Below are 19324 nucleotides of genomic sequence, written 5' to 3'. Positions count from 1 at the left end.
GGCGGGTCGCGTAAGGCATGGCGGCCGGGCTCCAGGGACGACGGTTCCAGCGGGGCCTCTAGCCTCCCAGAGGAGGGGGCTTCTTTTAGAAGTCTCAGGCAGTGGTCCGTGGTCTGCCTCGATTTCGCGCCCGGGTCTTAGGGAGGGGCTGTGGAGACCGCCCGCCAAAGCTTTGAGCCTCAGGGTCGGTAGGTCACACTCGCTGTATCGCCGGGGCCGCCGCGCCCCCTGGTGACGTTAGCCCGGTGCGCCCCAGGCCTGGGCTTGGTCTTCTCTAGAACCCGCAAATTGTGAAGAACGTTGAAAAAAAGTTAAATGGGAGATATGGGGAAGGGAAGATAGGAATGCCCTAGTTCTGTTCCTTGTCTTCAGCTCACACTACAGGGTGAGAGGGAGATTTCTACAATAATTATTACCTCTTGAGGGTGAAAACGGAGGTTTCGTGGAAGGGATAGTGAGAGTAGCAGGTGGGAGTGATAACTTTCTCAGGGTATCGTTTGGATGGTGTCTTGACTGTTAACTTATTTGGTGGGTTCTCATTACTTTCCACCAGTCCATCAGATATTAAGTCCCTGTTTTCCTTCAAGACTGCCCTGTCTCTTTTCTCAATTACAGTTTTCCTGGCGTCTAGGTTCCCCAAACTAGCCCAGTTTAAATGGTAGGCTCTTTTAAGCTTTCTTTGATTTTCCAGGTGACAGTGAACTAATCTTGCAGATTAAATTGGGCTAATGGAAAAGGGTTGGAGCCACTCAAAGTGTGGTCTGTATCACTTTGGAGGCTTTTTGAAACTACAAATTCTCAGTGCCACCCCAGACTTCATTTTAACAAGATTCCCCTGGATGTCACAAATACATTAACATTTAGGAAGTATTCCATTAGAGAGGACACCTTCCCCCCCCCCCCCACCTCAGGCCTTCTCTCAGGTGAAAGGCATTTTTAGAGATGGATTCTGGAGCCCTTTGTATTCTGATCTAGGATTACTTTCTTACTTACTACTTACTTACTTACTACTATCTAGGAGGAATTTTCAGGCAGAAAGGAGAGGTAGATAACGGAATCCAAGAATGTTAGATTTTCTTGATTGTCCAATGAGGCCGACCGCTTTTGGGAGTTGGGACAATGTTTTATATATTTGTGTCCCCAGAGCATAGCCCTTCAAACTGCTCATTAACATTTGCTAAATGAATGAACTGATGCCTGAGAACACCTATTTGATGGTAGAGTTATGTGCTCTTGGTTACCCAGTGCACATAACTCTGATTTATGATTTATTAAATGGCTTCAATGTCCACTATTTTTTGTATGGGAAATAACCATATGAAATAATTAGGACACTTTGCAAATGAGGAAACTGAAGCTCAGAGAATTCAATGACGTTTTCCAAAGACATACAGTTATAAGAGGAGCACCTGTTCTGTGTTAGACTCTAGGTCTAATTTCATCCTTCGGAGTTAAAGTGAATGACTCATGTCTCTTTTATTCTGAAGTCAGAATGCCTTGTTTGGTATTTCTAGGTCCAATCTCTTCTGTCTCACGTTCCTTAAGGGGCTATGATAATAACAGAACCCACTTCATCTCGTGGGGTTGTTGTAACAATTATATAAGGGCTTATCATAACACGTACACAGGAAATGTTACTGTTTTCCAGCTGTACCCACTTTCCCTTCCAGGACGCCTAATCCTGAGAACTCTGGGTTGCTGTGAGAGCAGCACTGTCCCTCCCAAGGTCTCCTTTCTGACTTTCCTCCCGCATGAGGCTTATCCCTCAGCTTCCAGCCAGCTCCTGTGACACTGCCTGTATTTCCCTCTGGGCGATCCACAGGTCTGGGAGGGCTTAAATAGGTATTTCCCTGAACGTGGCTTATTTCGGACTTCCCAAGCGATGAGAAGTGCGTTGAAGACGGTATTGGGAATCCGGAGCTGAGAAAAACATCAGTCTCACAGGAAAAGAAACCTCATTGGTCCTTAACCAGGGAGGGTTCTGCCAACTTGTCGGCGCCTTTCCCCCTCCCGCCGCCAGGAGGTGCACGAGGAAACTCCGGAAGTTGGCCCAGGAACGCGCCCGCGTCCTTCGCTTCTCTTCCTTTGAGAGTTGCAAAGCTTGTTTGTCCCTTGCGGCTACCGGTCCGCATCCGAATCTAGCCCGGGAACTGAGTTGGAAGAGTGGGATCGGCGCAGGCGCCTGCTGGCTGTTGGCTTACCCCAGACTTCTCGAGACCGGAACGATGTGCTCCCTGGGGTTGTTCCCTCCGCCGCCGCCCAGGGGACAAGTCACCCTATACGAGCACAATAATGAGCTGGTGACAGGCAATAGCTACGACAGCCCGCCTCCCGACTTCCGGGGCCAGGTGGTCTGGGCGAGCACGGCGGGGACCTGCAGGCATCCGGGCAGAGTCGGGGGAATGGGAACGGAGGCAGCAGGAGGGTGGCAGAGACCGGGAGGACTGGCCGACTGGAGATATCCTGGCCAAGGCGGGAGAAGAATGGAAGGGGCTGGAATGTGTTTTAGGGGTGAAGTTGGAGGATGAGGGATGCTGAAGATGCTGAGAAGCTGTGGGGTGGACCTAGAGGGTTTGGAAAGAACGGAGACGAATGGGTGGCGGGGTTGGGAAAACGGAGGGTACAGAACAGTAGGAGGGTCTGAGAGTGGGAGGTGAGATCAGGGAGAGTGTTTTAAAGTTTGGGAGAAATGGGAAGGTACAACCTCCGTGGTGTTCCTTGGAAGAAAAGGGAAGAAAGACCGATATTAATTGTTTGCTATTTAAGAAAGATGCTCTGAGGTGTTTTCCACAAATGCTGTATGATTTAAGAATCACAGCAACCCTGTGAAATATTCCAGTATTAGAGGTGAGAAAGCTAAGTCCTGTTTCCATACTCAGAAACGTTAACTTTGTGGCAATGGGAAAGATGTCTCTGGAGCCACTTACCCTTAGTCCAGCTATGGTTTGGAGATGGCAGGGTGTTCAGCAGGAATCTGGGGAAGAGACTGACTCACTGTTACATCTCTCATTTCTCGGCTATAGTGGATCAATCTTCCTGTCCTACACCTGACCAAGGATCCCCTGAAACCCCCTGGGAGGCTGGACCATGGCACAAGAACCGCATTCATCCACCACCGGGAGCGAGTTTGGAAGAGATGCATCAACATTTGGTGAGGCATGGCAAAGGGTCTCCTGAGCCAGGGTCTGCAGATCCTGGGGAAAATGAGGACGCAACCCCTCTGCCTTGGGCTGCTCTCCTAAAGGCTGTTTCATCCAAGCTCTCCCTTGCCCAGAGCCTTTATTTCATTCATCATATCAACTTCTTACTGTGGAACCCAAGGCTGTGCAACAGTAGTTCCATTTCATCTCTATTGACTTGCCGTCCTTTCTTTCTGGTTTGATTATGTCAACCTCTTTCTTGGCCCCATCTCATGTCTCAAACTTCTGAACCTTTATCTGAAGTTCATCAAGATTGGTATATGGTTGCACTGAATAGTCTCATACTTAAGTCATTCATTTTGCACATGTGGGAATGGAGCCACAGTGTCTATGTTCAGTCCCTGGCTATGCCACTTTCTAGCTGTGTGACCTTGGGGTAAATTACTGTGTCTCTCGGGTTCCTCATCTGTAAAATGGAACCTATCTTACACAGTCATGGTGAGGAATAAATGAGTTAATAGAGGTAAAGCACTTAGAATATGATATCTGGCATTTATTAACCCCTCTAAATGGTAGCTGTTATTATTATTATCATCTATAGGATCTATTCCTAGGAATGAAGTTTCTGGGTTCACAGGGTATGTTCATTTGTAATTGTGTGAGTTGGTTGTCAAATAGTCCTCCATTGAAATTGTGCATATTTGCAATCCCACCACACGTGTTGTCGAATTTTGATATTTGGTATTGCAGTATAGTTTAATTTGTATGCCTCTTTGTGTGAGTAACATTAAACATCAGTTCTGTGTTTAAAAAGCCATTCAATCCTGGGCTCTTTCTTGTCTCCTCCCTCTTTGGTTGCTGCTGCTTAGCCTTTTCTGAAGCTCCTCTTTTTGATGTCTCTTAAATGTTAGCATTCCCTGGACTGTGTCCTAGCCCTCTTCCTTAGTACTGCCTTTTTATCCCTGGACTTCAGATTGGTGCTCTAGGCGTGAATGCTCATTTGTCTGCAAACATCCCCAATTGAATATTGTACAGGTTTGATATACTCAGTATGTTCAAAACTGATCTCTTCATTTCTCTTCTCTAACCTGCTGCTTCCCTGGTTTTTCATCTCAAGAAATGGACTTACCACTCATTCAGGAACAAGTGGTTTGAGTGTAAGCTTCAAGGCAGAGAGACTGGGGTTGAATTCCGACTCTGCTACTTCCTGGCTGGGACACCTTGGTCATATTAATTTACCTCTTCGTGCCTCTGTCCTCTCATCTAAAAATGCAAATGATAATAATGCCTATTTTGTAAGATTGTGATGCTGACTAAATTTAAAAATGCACATGAAGCACTTAGCCTAGCACCTGGCACATTGTAAGTGCTCAAGCAGTAGTAGCCGCTATCATTATTACTTAGGTGTTGCCTTGATATTGCTCTCTCCCTCTTAACATGTCTAATTAATCCTCAGATCTTGCTCATTCCACATAACTCTGTCTACTTTTTTTCCCCATCCCCAATGACTCAGGCCACTTTTACCTTTTTTCTAGGTTACTGCAGTAGCCTTTTAGCTGATTTCCTTCTCTCATTCCTGTTCCACTTTAATCTGCAGCCAGACTGATCTTTATAAAATGTGAATGTGTTCAGTTTATTCTTCTGCTTAAAACCCTTCTGTGGCTTTCCATTCACTGTTTTAGGGCAAGTTCTGATTCCTTAACCTGCTCAGTAAGCCCTGTAAGACATCCGAGCTTAGTTGCCTCATCTGTAAACTGGGCATAATGTTATTCAGAAGATTAGTGTGATAATTAAATGAAAGGACAATATATAAAGTGCCTGGTACATAATTGGCACTCATTAAATGTGAGTTTCTTTGCTTTTATTTTTATTGAGTGTATGAAAGAAACTGTAGGAGGGGCACTAAATGGGTCAGATCAATCTGACTCACAGCTTTCTCTCTACATCAGGCGTGATGTGGGCCTTTTTGGGGTGCTGAATGAAATTGCAAACTCAGAGGAAGAGGGTAAGTGTCTTCTTCTAGCTATCTCTAGTGTTGTGGCTGGTGTCTCTTCTCCATATTTTCTCCCTCACCCCATCACTCTAGGCCCAGCCCCTTTCCCTCTGTTTTTCTTGGCCAGGTTGTTTACACTGGTATTCTCTTCTCCCCTCTATCTACATCCCCCTGAGTGGGTGTCCAGAGCACTTGCTGGGCAGAAGGACTTGTGGAGTGGTTTGTCCTGCTTGTGTCTGGCCTAAGAGAGTATCCAGGAAGGGCCCTGTGAATGGTTTACTTACAGCTGCTTCTTCAACTCCCCAGTGTTTAAGTGGGTGAAGACGGCATCCAGCTGGACCCTAGCACTCTGTCGATGGGCCTCCTCCCTCCATGGGTCCCTGTTTCCCCACCTCTCTGTAAGTTTGGCTTCCTCCCCTGTCCCTTACCCCCTGTCTATTTCCCATCCCTTAAGGTCAGGAAGGGTGGGAGTGGTCCAGCTCTCCTATGAGAACATTGAAGGGACAAGTCCTCTGTTCCCAGTGTGTCCTCTGTCCACTTTGTTCTTGCAGCTCAAGAGTGAAGATCTGATTGCTGAATTTGCCCAAGTCACTAATTGGTGAGCATACAAAGCTATAGGACTTTTGTGAAAATGTCATGAACATTGGAACTTCTTTTGGGAAGAAGGAAATCAAGGCAGAGACTTTCTCATTCCTTTCCTGACTGTTCTTCAAACTCCTCCCTGAAAAAAAGAAATAAAAGTAAAATTAAAAACCAAACATCTCCTCAAATGAAAGAGAAGGGAATCCCAGCTTCTAGGGTATGAGTAGGTGCAGGTTTACTCCTCATGCTCATTCCTGTTCCAGGTCCAGCTGCTGCTTGAGGGTCTTTGCATGGCACCCCCACACCAACAAGTTTGCAGTGGCCCTGCTGGATGATTCTATCCGTGTATATAATGCCAACAGGTGTGTGGGACGTACCAGACGGACTCTTGACTTTTCAGTCCCCATGGATCAGTCTCCCCTTCCATCTTCACCCTTGGTCCCAGAGGAGTCGTGTATTTCCTGACCCTGGTCCACAAGACCCCTTCCAGAATTGAGATTAGGGAGGCTCCATAACTAGGTATATACTCTTTCCAACCTTGATAACCCTGTTCTTCTCTCCCACAATATACCTAGGCCTTGGGTGGATTAGGCTTTATTTCTGTAGCTTTCCCTGACCTATACTCAGGTCCCCTGAGCCTTGGTGTCCCTGCTTTGGCTCATCTCCCTATCCTTTTACCCCAGCACTATAGTTCCCTCCCTGAAGCACCGGCTGCAGCGAAATGTGGCAGCTCTAGCCTGGAAGCCCCTCAGTGCCTCTGTCTTGGCTGTGGCCTGCCAGAGCTGCATTCTCATATGGACCCTGGACCCTACCTCCTTGTCGACCCGGTGAGTCCCTGCAGCTTCTGCCTTAACTTGTCCTGAAGGTTGCAGCCATGCTAGGGTAGGGCAGTGGCGAGGAGGTCTGGGAGGAAAGTTCTTTGTCCTTACAGAACTTAAAATGGGTATGGGAGAAGTAGACCTAAGGTCAGAGAAGAGGTGTTTTATTTTTTTAATAAAAAAGCCAATCAACATACAATATGAACATTCTTTTTTTATCACATAGTTGTATATTCATCATCATGATCATTTCTTAGAACATTTGCAGCAATTCAGAAAAATAAATAAAAAGACAATAGAAAAAAAATTCATACATGTCATACCCCTTACTCCTCCCATTCATTGATCACTAGCATTTCAGTCTACTAAATTTATTTTGACATTTGTTCCCCCTATTATTTATTTTTATGCCATATGTTTTACTTGTCTCTTGATAAGGTAGATAAAAGGAGCATCAGACACAAGGTTTTCACAATCACACGGTCACATTGTGAAAGCTATATCATTATACAATCATCTTCAAGAAACATGGCTACTGGAACACAGCTCTACATTTTCAGGCAGTTCCCTCCAGCCTCTCCATTACGTCTTGACTAACAAGGTGATATCTATTTAATGAGTAAGAAAAACCTCCAGGATAACCTCTCGACTCTGTTTGGAATCTCTCAGCCATTAACACTTTACTTTGTCTCATTTCTCTCTTCCCCCTTTCGGTTCAGAAGGTTTTCTCAATCCCTTGGTCCTGAGTCCCAGCATATTCTAGGATTTCTGTCCCACCTTGCCAGGAAGGTCCACACCCCTGGGAGTCATGTCCCATGTAGAGAGGGGGAGGGCAGTGAGTTCACTTGCCACGTTGGCTTAGAGAAAGAGGCTACATCTGAGCAACAAAAGGTTCTCTGGGAGTGACTCTTAGGTCTAATTTTAAGTAGGCTTAGCCTGTTCTTTGCAGGGTTAAGTTTCATATGGATAAACCCCAAGATTGGGGGCTCAGCCTATTGCTTTGGTTGTCCCCACTGCTTGTGAGAATATCAGGAATTCTCCAGAGAAGAGGTTTTGAGATTGCTCGTATCTAGAGAAAGGGACAAAACTAGGGGCTTCTGGGATTGTGGGAAGATGTATCTATGGATGATGGACTAGAAAGACATGTCTCTTCCAGAAGGCTGTGAAATATAAGTTTAAAGGAAAAGAAGGGAGGGAATGAATAGGAAACTAGTGAAATTGGAAAAAATCCCCATGATAACCAACTAAAAATAAAACTAGAAACTGTTTCTTTAAGAATAAAGATGAAGACCTTTAGGCCAGCCCAACTAAAGAAAAAGAGAAAATCATAGTATATTTTCAGAATGGGAAAGGGGACCTAACCACAGATATGGAAGAAATCAGAAGAATTATTAAAATGTTATGTACAGCTTGCAGGCCAACAAATTTTAAAATCTAAAGGAAATGTTTGAATTTCTAGCAAAGTATACCTAATGCAAACTACGGATAATATTTAACAATAATATTTTAATATTCTTTAAATACAGATAAATCTATAGAGACAGAATTAGATTAGTAATTATTTAGGGCTAGAGAAGGATAGAGGGATTATTAAGGGGTATGGGGTTTTTCCTTTTGGAGTAATGAAAATGTTCTAAAATTGATTGTGGTGATGATTGTACAACTGTGAGATTATACTAAAAGCCACTGGTTGTATACCTTGGATGGACTGTATGGTATGTGAATATATATCAAAACTTTTTACTCCATCACAGTTGACTCTAAAATTGAAAGGTTGGGTTCTACCACTAAAGAAGATGGATTTACAAGAGTTATATTTGATGTCAAAGAATAGAAAATCTCTATGTTAACCTGAATTACCCTGCATCATAGAAAAATTTAGAAAGTCGGCTGATTTATTTTTCCCTTTTAAGGGTGCATGGTCTGGGAATCGAACCCGGGTCTCCTGCATGGAAGGCTGGCATTCTAACCAGTAAACTACCCATGCACCCTTTTAATATACTTTTTATTTGTAATAATTTTAGTTTTCTAGAAAAGTTATGAAGGTCGTACAGAGTTCACTATATCTCTCACCAGACCCCCATTGTAATATTACTATGTTGTTTTTATCAAAATGAAGAAACTAACATTTGTATGTTACTAGTAACTCCACACTTTGTGTTTCACCAGTTTTTCCATTAGTGTACTCTTTCCAGAATCCATCCTTATTTTTTATTTATTATTTTTTTGGCATTTAAAAAAATTATTTTTATTGTGAAATATAATATATATCCAAAAAAGCAGTGATTTTCAAAGTACATTTTAACAAGTAGTTAGAGAACAGATTTCAGAATTTGATATGAGTAGCAGTTCTACAATTTCAGGTTTTTCCTTCTAACTGTTCCAAGACACTGGAGACTGGTTTCTCTTGTGGGCATTACATCCTCATTTATTTTTATAAAGCTAACATAACTCTCATACCTAAACCCAAGATAGTACAAGAAAGAAAATTTTGGGGCACAGATGAAAACCTTAAAATGTTAGTAAATGGACTCCAAAAGCATATTAAATAATAAAACAGCTTAACCAAGTAGGGTTTTCCAGAAGTTAATCATTAGGAAATCTATGAATGTGATTTATTACATTAGCAAATTGAAAGGAATGCTTTCATCAATAAACCTGCCTCCCAAAAAGCAGACATTCTAGCTGAAAACACAAAATAGAAGTTTCCAATAACATCAAGGTGAAGACAGATATCATCACCATTATTAATTATTTTTGAAGTTAAGTACAGTAGTAAAACAAAATAAAATGTAAAATATTTAAAAGAAGATAAATTTCCTTATTTAAAGATATTTCATACCTAGATAAAAGAATTTGTTGGCATATTTATTATTATTATTTTTAAGGTATAAGCCTGTTTTGCCAGTAAATTCTACTTTAATAATCTCTCCCACTCCCCAAAAAAGTAATAATCTATCCCCTACAAATAATGGCTTGGGTACAAAAAGACACAAAGAAAAGTTTTTTTTGCAGCTTTGTTTATAACAAAAAATTACAAACAATTGAAATGTCCACCCATGGAAGCACAATTGAATAAATTATGGCTTATCTACTTAATGAAATACAATAGAGCCTCTGAAAAGAATGAGATGGATCTATGTGAACTGTCCTGAAAAGAGAGTTCAAAAGAAGACGTAGATCAGTGACCTAAGATCTTCTTGGAGCTAAAGGTGGTTATAGTTAGGTGGGAAAAGGTGAGGGTGGCATTAAGTAGCCTGCATTAATCAGGCCAAGTGCATGGCTTTTCTGATACAGAGCTGAATAAGACTGAGCTAGAACCATCAGTAGTTCCCAGCCTAGTGACGGAGTTCGATCCATATATCAGCGTTTTTATGACAGATGCAGAAAACACCATAGGAACATAGGAGGAACATATCCTATGCTAGAGGAGGGGGACTAAATTCAAACAAGAAAAGGCAGGGATTTCCAGATAACTCTGGAAAGAGAAGAGGTTGAACCTTGAGGTAACATCCTAGACTATCCCACATCCTAGGCTGGACGGTCCTATGGGGAGAAGACTCATCCAAGGCAGGGCATGGCAGCTCCCCAGCTCAGCACTTCTTAACTTTATTGATCAGAAGTCAGTGTCTCCCTGAGGCCCTCCTGCTATAATGACAGTTCATCCTCTTGCAGAGATGCTGATCACTCGTTCTCCTGTGCAGACCTACTGGTCTTTGTTCACCATTGTTTTCTTTAATTTCCATAATCTTAACTCCTTTCCCCAACCCGGATTTGAGCTCAGAAAGGATGGGAGGGTTGAACAGAAGGAGGAAAGGAAAAAGAATTGTGGGACGTTTTTGTTTGCTTCTTCTGACTCATTATCATCCATTTCCCCGAGATAGACCATCTTCTGGCTGTGCCCAAGTGCTCTTTCACCCTGGACACACACCTGTCACTAGCTTGGCCTGGGCCCCCAATGGGGGGCGGCTGCTCTCAGCTTCACCTGTGGATGCTGCTATCTTGGTAAGTTGGTACCACTCCTGTTCGTTTCAGTCTTGAGAAAACAGCATTCTCCACCTGGTGGAAAATATTACGGGGGAAGGAGAAGGATAATTGTTCATTCAATCTTTTTTTTTTTTTCTGTTCATTCAATTTTAACTTATCCAGGGAAGGTGTTCCTACCATCCAGACTTCTCAGATTTAAAATTCTGCCTGTTATATATTATAAAAATAAACCTTTTTCCTTTTGTTTTAATAATCCCTTTCCTGCTTCCTTCCCTTTCTGGATCTTTGTACCTAGAAGATGGCAGTCCACTGAATGAAAGATGATAGGGATATTTAAGTTTTCTCTGCCACTGTCCTGCCCCCCTATTCTCCTAGGTATGGGATATCTCAACAGAGACCTGTGTCCCCCTTCCCTGGTTCCGAGGAGGTGGAGTCACCAACCTTCTCTGGTCCCCAGATGGCAGCAAAGTCCTGGCTACCACCCCTTCAGCTGTCTTTCGGTGAGTGGAAGGGCATGTCTTTCGGTGAGTGGAAATGTCCCCATTTCCTTTCTTTGACCTGACCCTTGGGACTGACAGAGGGAGATATGTTCAGGTTTTGGAATCCAGAGGCCTTAAGCTGTGATCTGCCTCTCTCTGGCTCAGAGTCTGGGAAGCCCAAATGTGGACTTGTGAGAGGTGGCCTACTCTATCAGGACGCTGCCAGGTAAGAAGCTGGGTGTGGGGTGAAGGTTGTTATTCCAATGGACCCCTGAGGCAAGCCTGTCTCTCTACCTCCCCTACTTCTTTCCCTCCTACATTACCTTACAGAGCACCCTTTCCCTTCCTTTTGCTCCTTGACTCCAGACTGGCTGTTGGAGCCCAGATGGGAACCGACTTTTGTTCAGTGTCTTTGGGGAACCGCTGATTTATTCCTTGTCATTTCCAGAACGTTGTGGTGAGTTAGGGGCAATGCTTCACAATTTGGAGTATCTGGGTGGTCAGAGGCAGCCTGGAACCCTCTGGTAGAGGCTATTCTGAGGGATAAACGGAATTACAGAAGCTCAGAAGATTTCAGAGGTGTCAATGCCTGCAGTGGGGAGGTGGAGGAGGTCCAGAGGCTCATGTTTCCTGTACTTAAGAGCTTTTGCCCTTATCTACAGGCGATGAAAAGGGACACGTTGGAGGTGCAAAGTCAGCAACAATTGTGGCAGATCTGTCTGAGACGACAGTACAGACACCAGATGGAGAGAAGAGGTGATCTGGGTGGGTGGGTGTGGGAGGGGCAGTGTAAGGAAGGTGAAAGAGGCCAATCTACTGTTCTGGTCCATAGACTTGGGGGAGAGGCTCATTCCATGGTTTGGGACCCCAGCGGGGAACGTCTGGCTGTGCTTATGAAAGGTAAGAGGTGGGGAAGAAGGGCTTTGCTCAGTGTGTTACCCCACGGATCGGGTGTGGCCATGCTCTGGCCTGCAGTTTTCTGCCCTGCACTGGGATTCTGCCTCTGGAGTTCCTCCCTATTCCTGGATGCATTTCTTATAGGAAATCCACATGTGCTGGACGGTAAATCAATCATCCTCCTTTTTCGTACTCGCAATAGTCCTGTGTTTGAGCTGCTTCCCTGGTAAGTGCCAGACAGGTCAGAAGTTCTCAGTTCCTCATCAACCTTCCACACCCAAACCTGTGTTCCATGACACCTCCCTTCTGCCTCTAGTTGCCTGCTCATCTTTTCCTTTTCCCTTAGTGGTATTATCCAGGGGGAACCAGGAGCACAGGCCCAACTTATCACTTTCCATCCGTCTTTCAACAAAGGTGCTCTGCTCACTGTGGTGAGTAAACCAGGCTGCTGGGGATGGGTTGGAGCAGATCAGGGCCTTGGCTGCTGTGTGGTTCTGCCTTTTGGCTGTCTTTGGCCCCAGACTCTGTCTGACAAGCTTTTCTTTCCCCTCTCTCTTCAGTGCTGGTCCACAGGGCGAATTGCCCACATCCCTCTGTATTTTGTCAATGCCCAGTTTCCACGTTTTAGCCCAGTGCTTGGCCGGGCCCAGGAACCCCCAGCTGGGGGTGGAGGCGCTATTCATGATCTGCCCCTCTTTACTGAGACGTCCCTAAACTCTGCTCCTTGGGACCCTCTCCCAGGGCCATCACCTGCTCGGCCCTACTCCCCAAATACTCACCTCTAATTAAAACTTTGTTTTCCACTCAGTTACCAGACTCTCTCTTTTCCAGGGAGTTACAGTGATATATAGTCAGGGGAAGAGGGGCACATGGACTCTGGGTTAAGATCCTGGCTCTGTCGCTTTTTAGCCAATTTTGGTCAAGTTATCCTACCACTGGAAGTGGATGGTTTCACACGAAGAAAGCAAAGCTTAGTCAGTAGTGTGGGAAAATACTTAGGAAAGGGTCTGACACATCAGATGTTTAACTTTTCCTAAATTTGAGCAAGTTCTCAGGTGTAGGGCAATGATGAGCAAGGACTTGGTAAGCATGAGATGAAAGTTTTATTGGACTAGGGGCTCTGGAAGGCATAGGCGCTGGGCCAAGGTGGCACGGGCCATGCTCAAGGCTCCCTCTCGGGTCCGGTGGCCTCCAATGAAGCCACTGGCATGGACAAAGATGCAGCCAGGAATCCCACTGACCTGGTCCAAGGCCTCATCCCGAAGACCTCGCCATGGCTCTGGCAAGGGCAGCCTACAAGTGAGCAAATGAAGGTCTGAGGAACTGAGAGAAGGGAGCAAAGCAGAGACCGAGGTTGGCAGTTTCCTCTAATAGGACTGAAACAAGTGTGAAGGTCTGAAGGGTGGGGCCTCACCGGCTCTGGAAAGAGTGGAGCTCTTTGGGCACACACTGTACCCGCCACTGTCCAGCCTGGTCAGTGTAGATAACAAAGATGATGGCCGCTGGGGGAGAGAGTCCAGATTCCAGGTGGTAAAGGTGCTCCTTCCAAGGGCATCCGCCTTTGGCCAGTTCCACTATCTCTCCAGTTGGGTCGACCTGAAAGGAATTTAGGGCAGGGCTAGAAAGATTAGGGGAAAACCAGGAGCCCCTGCTGACCAGCAGCTTGACAGCAGTCACTGATCCCTGAGCCATAGGGCCTCCTCCTATGCCTATACCTGGAATCGCTGGGCCAGGGCCTCTTCCACCAGTGCCCGGGCTGGCAGCCAGCTGTGCTGGTAAAAGTCTATTCTCTGCAGAAATTCCTCTTGAACCAGATCCATTGCACGCTTGAATCCTGCCTGGGAATCATGTAGGAATCAACCACAGTGCTGGTCCAAACTTTTTACTTTCCTAGGACTTTGGAGTGGCAAACACTCCATTTCCCTCTGAGGTTCTTACATACCTCGTGGTTTCTTCCCCATGAGGTCTTCCCTACCTCAGTGTCTTGATTGGGCTGGTTCCAGGTAGGATTAAGTCGAGCGACCCGGGCACTCAAGGTAGTAGTCAGTGCATATCGAGGCTCCCCCTCTGCCCACTGGGAGATCCCATTGTCCACTGCGTCCACTTCTTCCACAAAGTTCTCATACATCTAAGGCAGCAGCAAGGGAAATGCTCTTGAGGTTACTTACCATTTGCTTAAAGTTTTATAGGTATCAAAGTATATTCACACATACTCACTTAATCCTCTCCATGGCCCTGTGAGGATTTCTCAACATTAATCGGATGAGTAAAGGAGGAACTGGAGAGTTCAGAGACTTGCTCAAGGTCAGATAGCTAACACTGTTGGAACTAGAATTCAGATCCCCTGATTCCTACTCTAGCGCTCACTATGCTACAGCATGGAGCCTGAAACAAGGCCAGCCTGTGTGGGGAGGGAGCTGCTGACTCTTCCTTGAGGGGCTCTGTGGGAATAGATTCCTATGGCTGAGAGAAGGTAAGACTCCAGGTGGGCCAAAAGTAGGCTATTTGGATAACATGGTTAGTGAGGTAACAGTTGCTGCATCTCCTGAGCCTCAGCTAGGAAACTGGAGGATTGCTGCAAGCGTTTTGGGGCAGAATTGATGCCAGCGCTTTATGCAAAAATGTCTTATAAAGGCCTATATATCCATACACATATGGTACAGTACTCTGAGGGAGAGCCAAAAGACAAACTCCTCTGTGCCCAGCATCTCCTTATCTGGACCCCAGTTTGATGCTTAATTAAAACTTGGGTTTCATTTAGTCAATTGCTAAGAAACCCTTCAGCAGTAAAAGAAAAAACTGACCCAGTCTAAAACCTTGGTGTTCCCCAAATTCTAATTTAACCTGTTAATATCGGAGCACACTAAAGCTATGTCATGGGGGTGGGGGTGGAGGTGGGGCATAAAAAAAGGCAAGCAAAGTCTGTGGATTGAACTCAACAGCCTACATACAAAAAATAAGAATGGCCTACAACTTCTCTAATAAAATTTTTTTTGATTAGGCAAAACAAATGTATGATGTTGGAAGTCAGGATGGTGTTTACCTATGGTGGGGATGAGGATACATTCACTAGGATGGGGCTATAGGAGCAGCTTCTGGAGTACAGGTTACATAGATGTATTGATTAAAAAAAAAAAAAAAGAACTGAATCTGAGGTTTGACTTATGAACTGAATCTGAGGTGTTCCAGATTGAGAAAAAAAACTGGGAAATACTGCTTTATGCTTTTCAAAGCCCTTTCCCACATATTATCACATCTGCTCCTTAACCATCTCAGGATGTAAGTAGGGGAGATATTAGCATTCCCCTGTGAGAAACTGAGCCTGACTGGCAGAGTGAGTGCTGCAACCAGCCATGGGGTGGGAATCCCAATGTCCTTAGACCCACTTCTGAGTGTGCGTGAGCACCAACCCTAACTAGCCTATGAGAGATATGCTTGGGGGCATCTCTGTCCTTGGATTCCTACCTTGTCATAGAGGGTGCCCACCGTGCTGTCCTCTTCATTAGTGCCCAGCAACTGGGCCAGCAGCTTGTGCCCAAAATGCAGATAGACGAGTCCTGCACTGCTCAACTTGGTCTGCCACGGCTTCCCAGGGGACAGGGAACTCATGGTCTCCGTGAAAGACCTGAGGAGTTAGGGAGGTGGGGCTGAGGTGAAGGGGCTTCAATTAACCGACAGTGTGTATGTTTGTGTGTGCATGCGCGCTTGTGCAGACAGTCATGGGGTGGGGTGATGGAGAGTAAATTGGGAGGAAGCCCAGTTAGGGATGCTTGGCTATTCCTCAGGGGTCAACATGGATCTTGGCTTGGAATCTCCCTGCTTTCAAGGAGCTCAGCACTCATTACGGACAAACAAATGACTGAGTGCTCTAGCAAAGTTATAAACAAGGAAAAGAAGGGTGAGGATGAGAAAAAGATTGAGAAGAGACCCTTTCAGATCAGTCCTGACAATTTTTAGTGCATGTTCACCAAACTGACAAAAGGTGAAGGAGAAATGGCATTCCAGGTAGAGGGAATAACATGTACAATGGCTAAGTGACAGGTCTTTGCATGGAACTGCAAGAAAGGCAGCCTGGAGGAGGAGGAGTGGATGGCAAAAGATAAAGGTGAGATGGGCAGTGAGACAGTGGCTCAGTGGCAGAACTCTTGCCTGCCATGCCAGAGACCCAGGTTCAATTCCCAGAGCCTGCCCATGCAAAAAAAAAAGATAAAGATGGGCTGATGGAAAAGTGTTGGTAGTGCATGGTGGTGATAGCAGCACAACATTGTGAATGTAGTTAACATCAGTGAACTGCATTCTTGAAAGTTATTAAAATGGAAATTTTTATGTTGTATTTATGTTACCACCGTTAAAAAAAAGGAGGGAAGAAAAGAAAAGATAAAGCTGGAAGGACAAAGACCAGATTATGTCACACTTAGAAATCTGAACTATTTACGGCTGAGAGATTGCAAACAGAGTTGAGAGGTTATTCTTATGCATTAAATAGATATCACCTGGTTAGCTAAGGTGTAATGGAGAGGCTGGAGGGAAGTGCCTGAAACTGGAGCTGTGCTCTAGTGGCCATGTTTCTTGAAGAAATTGTATGATGATATGGCTGTTGCAGTGTGACTGTTTGGTTGTGAGAGCCTTGTGTCTGATGCTCCTTTTGTCTACCTTACTGAAAGACAAGTAAAACATATGGATTAAAAATAAATAACTAATAAGGGGAACAAATGGTAAAATAAATTTAGTAGATTGAAATGCTGGTGAGAGGGGTAAGTGGTATGGTATGTATGATTTTTTTGTTTTCTTTTTATTGCTTCTTCTGAATTGATGCAGATGTTCTAAGAAATGATCATGATGATGAATATACAACTATGTGATGATAGTGTGTAATTGATTACATAACAAAATGGAATGATCATATGATAATGTTTATGTTTGTATGTGGTTATGTTTCATAAAAAAGAAAAAAATTGATGTAAAAAAAAGAAATCTGGATTTTTATCTGTAGGCAATGGAGTGGGGTGGGGGAGGGGCACTGAGGGATTTTAAGCAGGCAAGTGCATTTTAGAGCATCATGCCAGCCCATTTGGAGAACGAATGCAAGATTACCTGTAATGGTCCAGGTGAATGAGGAGGGCAGAAATTTGAACAGCAGTGGGACAGAGAATAAGGAGCAGGTGTTACATATTAAGGAAATAAAAACTACAGCTGTTATTTCCAAATACCAGTCCATCAGAATCATTTAGGGAGCTCTTTTTTAATGATTTTTATTATTAACTATTGTACAAATACAATATATATAAAATATACACAGGGTATAAAGATTGATGATACACTAACATTCCCTGATAAAGTTTAAAAACAAACAAAACTAAACAATACATCATTTATAGAAATACACATACGCTAAAATCCATTGTGAGAACTGAACAACATTCTTACTTGTGAGGGAGACAGGAGAGAGGGCTAGGGAAAAAGCTCACAAGAACAGATGCAAAGGTTATGGCAATGTTTCCATTCTTAGGTAGGGAAATAGGTTTGTGTGCATTCATTTTATGTCTTATATTCCAGACATTGTATAATTTTTAGAAAAAGTATATGAACTAGAACCGTTAGCAAAGAGGAAGTAGTCAATGATGTCATATGCCACAAGGAGGTCAGTTAAAGTGAGACCCTAAGCCAACTGAGATGGGTGTGAAGGCTACTGCAGCTGGTTGGAGGGGAATTAATTGGAAGGGAAGAGGTAGAGCCAGGATAGGCTATTCTTTTGAAGAGTGACTGACAGTGAGAGCTTAAGCTGTAACTAAGGGGAGGTTTCCCTTTAGACACCATTTATAAAAGTAAGAAGTACAATGTTTAAGAAAAATAGGGTGAAGGAAAGAAAAGAGATGGAGAAATATAGAAACTTAAAATGTCTTCAGGATCCCTCAGAGATGACTACTTTGAACAGTGTAGTGGATTTGATGGGGTTTTCTGTTTTGAGTTCACTCCTTTGTTTCAAGATGGGAGATGTTTTGGACAGTTTTGGGCTGTAGGGAAGAATAGAAACGCTGGTGGGAGACCTGTGAGGGGAAGCCAAGCAGAAGGAAGTAATAGATTGGAAGAAGGGCAGAGGACTAATCTCCAAAACAAGGGACCACTTTTTCCTGAAAAGGATTGAGAGAGTTCAGGGTATTCAGGGGTGGGAAACTGAGGAAGTTCATGCAGGAAAAGTTCACTTTTCTTTGAGGAGTAGAAGTCAGGGACAATCACTGAGGGGGTTTAATGAGGTAGAGAGCTTGAAGAGAAGGAAGGGGGACTGGAATGGTACTATGAACACACTTGGACAAGAAAAATTTCTCAGTGGAAGAGTCTGAATGAGGTAGATTATGCCTATTTAAACTGCCAACGATCACTACAATCATGTGGGCCCAGCAGCCCCATGTGTGGCAGCAAGAGCAGATGAATGGATTAATCCCAGAAAGGGCATTAGTTAGGGTGATAACGGTGCTGGCAGGAAAAGAGTCTGAGCTGAAGAAGGTGAGTCAGGATTGACTGGGGGCCAAGGGAAGCATGGGTAGAGGTCAGGGGTGAGAAAGGTCTAAGGGCAAAAAGGTGGGTGAATGGCAGACAGAAATTGGAAGGATGGGAGGATGTACTCCCTGCGGGACTCAGGAGTTTGAGTTCAACGAAGGCCAATTCCCTTCACTGATACGGACCAAGGTAGACGATAAGGACAGAGGAAGGGTGAAGTAAAGAGGTAAAGGAAATGAGATCTGGGAACTCACCTCTGATGATGGTCATATCGGTGTCTCTGAGGGTCGTACTCACCGCCGACGTCCACCACGATGTCACACGAAGCCAATATCTTGGCGTCCCGAGTCCGCACGATCTCTGCATCCTACGGAATACATGGGAGGTGAGCAGGCAGGGAATTAATATATTACAGGGGAGCCAGAGCGGGTGGGAGGGGTGCTACCAGAGGGATCCAGTTAGAACGGGCTGGAACACGTAGAGTTAAAGAGAACGCAGTCCATCCCGGAAGCACGCGGGTAGGTGCAGGGCTAATTTTCACGGACCATACCCGGTACTCGGGAAGGAGGCGAAGCAGCGCGCACGCTAGTGCCTCGTCGCAATGGAAGGTGCCGTTATGCGTCCCGATTCGGGGCGGTGCCATGAGGTCGCCGCGGGGTCGTTTGGGGGCCGGGACAGACGCCAGGCTCCTTATGCAGAGTCGAGCCTGGAAAGGGGACAGCCACGAAAGTGACTGGCGGAGATGGCACAGGAAGCTATGACCCATATGGCTCCCGCGGCGGGGAGGCGGAACTTCAACCCGGAAAGGGAAGAGCCCGCTTGGCCCCACTTCCGCTTGCCGGCCGTCCCCATGGCAACAGAGCCCTCACAGGACTACATTGCTAAGCAGGGCAAGATTTCTCAGTTCCTCCTAGGGATCCCGTGTGGGGC

The 19324-nt window shown here is 45.0% G+C and overlaps 2 protein-coding genes and 1 long non-coding RNA gene across 11 annotated transcripts in view; 1 reads left to right on the top strand and 2 right to left on the bottom strand.

The window, feature by feature from the left end:
* Positions 1 to 12703, top strand: part of AAAS (aladin WD repeat nucleoporin) — a 13552-nt gene extending 849 nt beyond the window's left edge. Inside the window, exons 1-16 of one of the 8 annotated variants that reach the window (XM_077110830.1) lie at positions 2024 to 2348; positions 3024 to 3151; positions 5090 to 5145; positions 5440 to 5531; positions 5685 to 5731; positions 5979 to 6077; positions 6399 to 6542; positions 10418 to 10538; positions 10896 to 11020; positions 11165 to 11225; positions 11366 to 11456; positions 11662 to 11755; positions 11832 to 11899; positions 12041 to 12122; positions 12243 to 12327; positions 12457 to 12703. In XM_077110830.1, coding sequence (XP_076966945.1) covers positions 2226 to 2348; positions 3024 to 3151; positions 5090 to 5145; positions 5440 to 5531; positions 5685 to 5731; positions 5979 to 6077; positions 6399 to 6542; positions 10418 to 10538; positions 10896 to 11020; positions 11165 to 11225; positions 11366 to 11456; positions 11662 to 11755; positions 11832 to 11899; positions 12041 to 12122; positions 12243 to 12327; positions 12457 to 12681 — 1641 coding nt within the window. In that variant the 5' untranslated portion in view covers positions 2024 to 2225 and the 3' untranslated portion in view covers positions 12682 to 12703. The other 7 variants (XM_077110833.1, XM_077110836.1, XM_077110832.1 and 4 more) reach the window with 7 other exon arrangements.
* LOC143642454 (uncharacterized) lies at positions 4987 to 6671 on the bottom strand. Its single transcript, XR_013155667.1, has 2 exons — positions 6528 to 6671; positions 4987 to 5854 (listed from the first exon to the last, which is right to left on the bottom strand). It is a non-coding gene; the product is annotated as an uncharacterized LOC143642454 (long non-coding RNA).
* Positions 9356 to 19324, bottom strand: MYG1 (MYG1 exonuclease). 2 transcript variants are annotated; one of them, XM_077110850.1, is made up of 7 exons: positions 18945 to 19324; positions 18649 to 18761; positions 15362 to 15521; positions 13872 to 14024; positions 13612 to 13734; positions 13311 to 13492; positions 9356 to 10592 (listed from the first exon to the last, which is right to left on the bottom strand). In XM_077110850.1, exons 1-7 carry the CDS (start codon positions 19158 to 19160, stop codon positions 10565 to 10567), a joined length of 975 nt encoding a protein of 324 aa, XP_076966965.1. In that variant the 5' UTR covers positions 19161 to 19324; the 3' UTR covers positions 9356 to 10564. The 2 variants fall into 2 exon arrangements, with proteins under 2 accessions (XP_076966965.1, XP_076966963.1); XM_077110848.1 differs by lacking the exon at positions 9356 to 10592 and adding an exon at positions 12981 to 13189.

The sequence above is a fragment of the Tamandua tetradactyla genome, chromosome 7, assembly GCF_023851605.1.
Source record: "Tamandua tetradactyla isolate mTamTet1 chromosome 7, mTamTet1.pri, whole genome shotgun sequence".
Classification (NCBI taxonomy): domain Eukaryota; kingdom Metazoa; phylum Chordata; class Mammalia; order Pilosa; family Myrmecophagidae; genus Tamandua; species Tamandua tetradactyla.
This window is presented reverse-complemented; position numbering and strand designations above follow the sequence as displayed.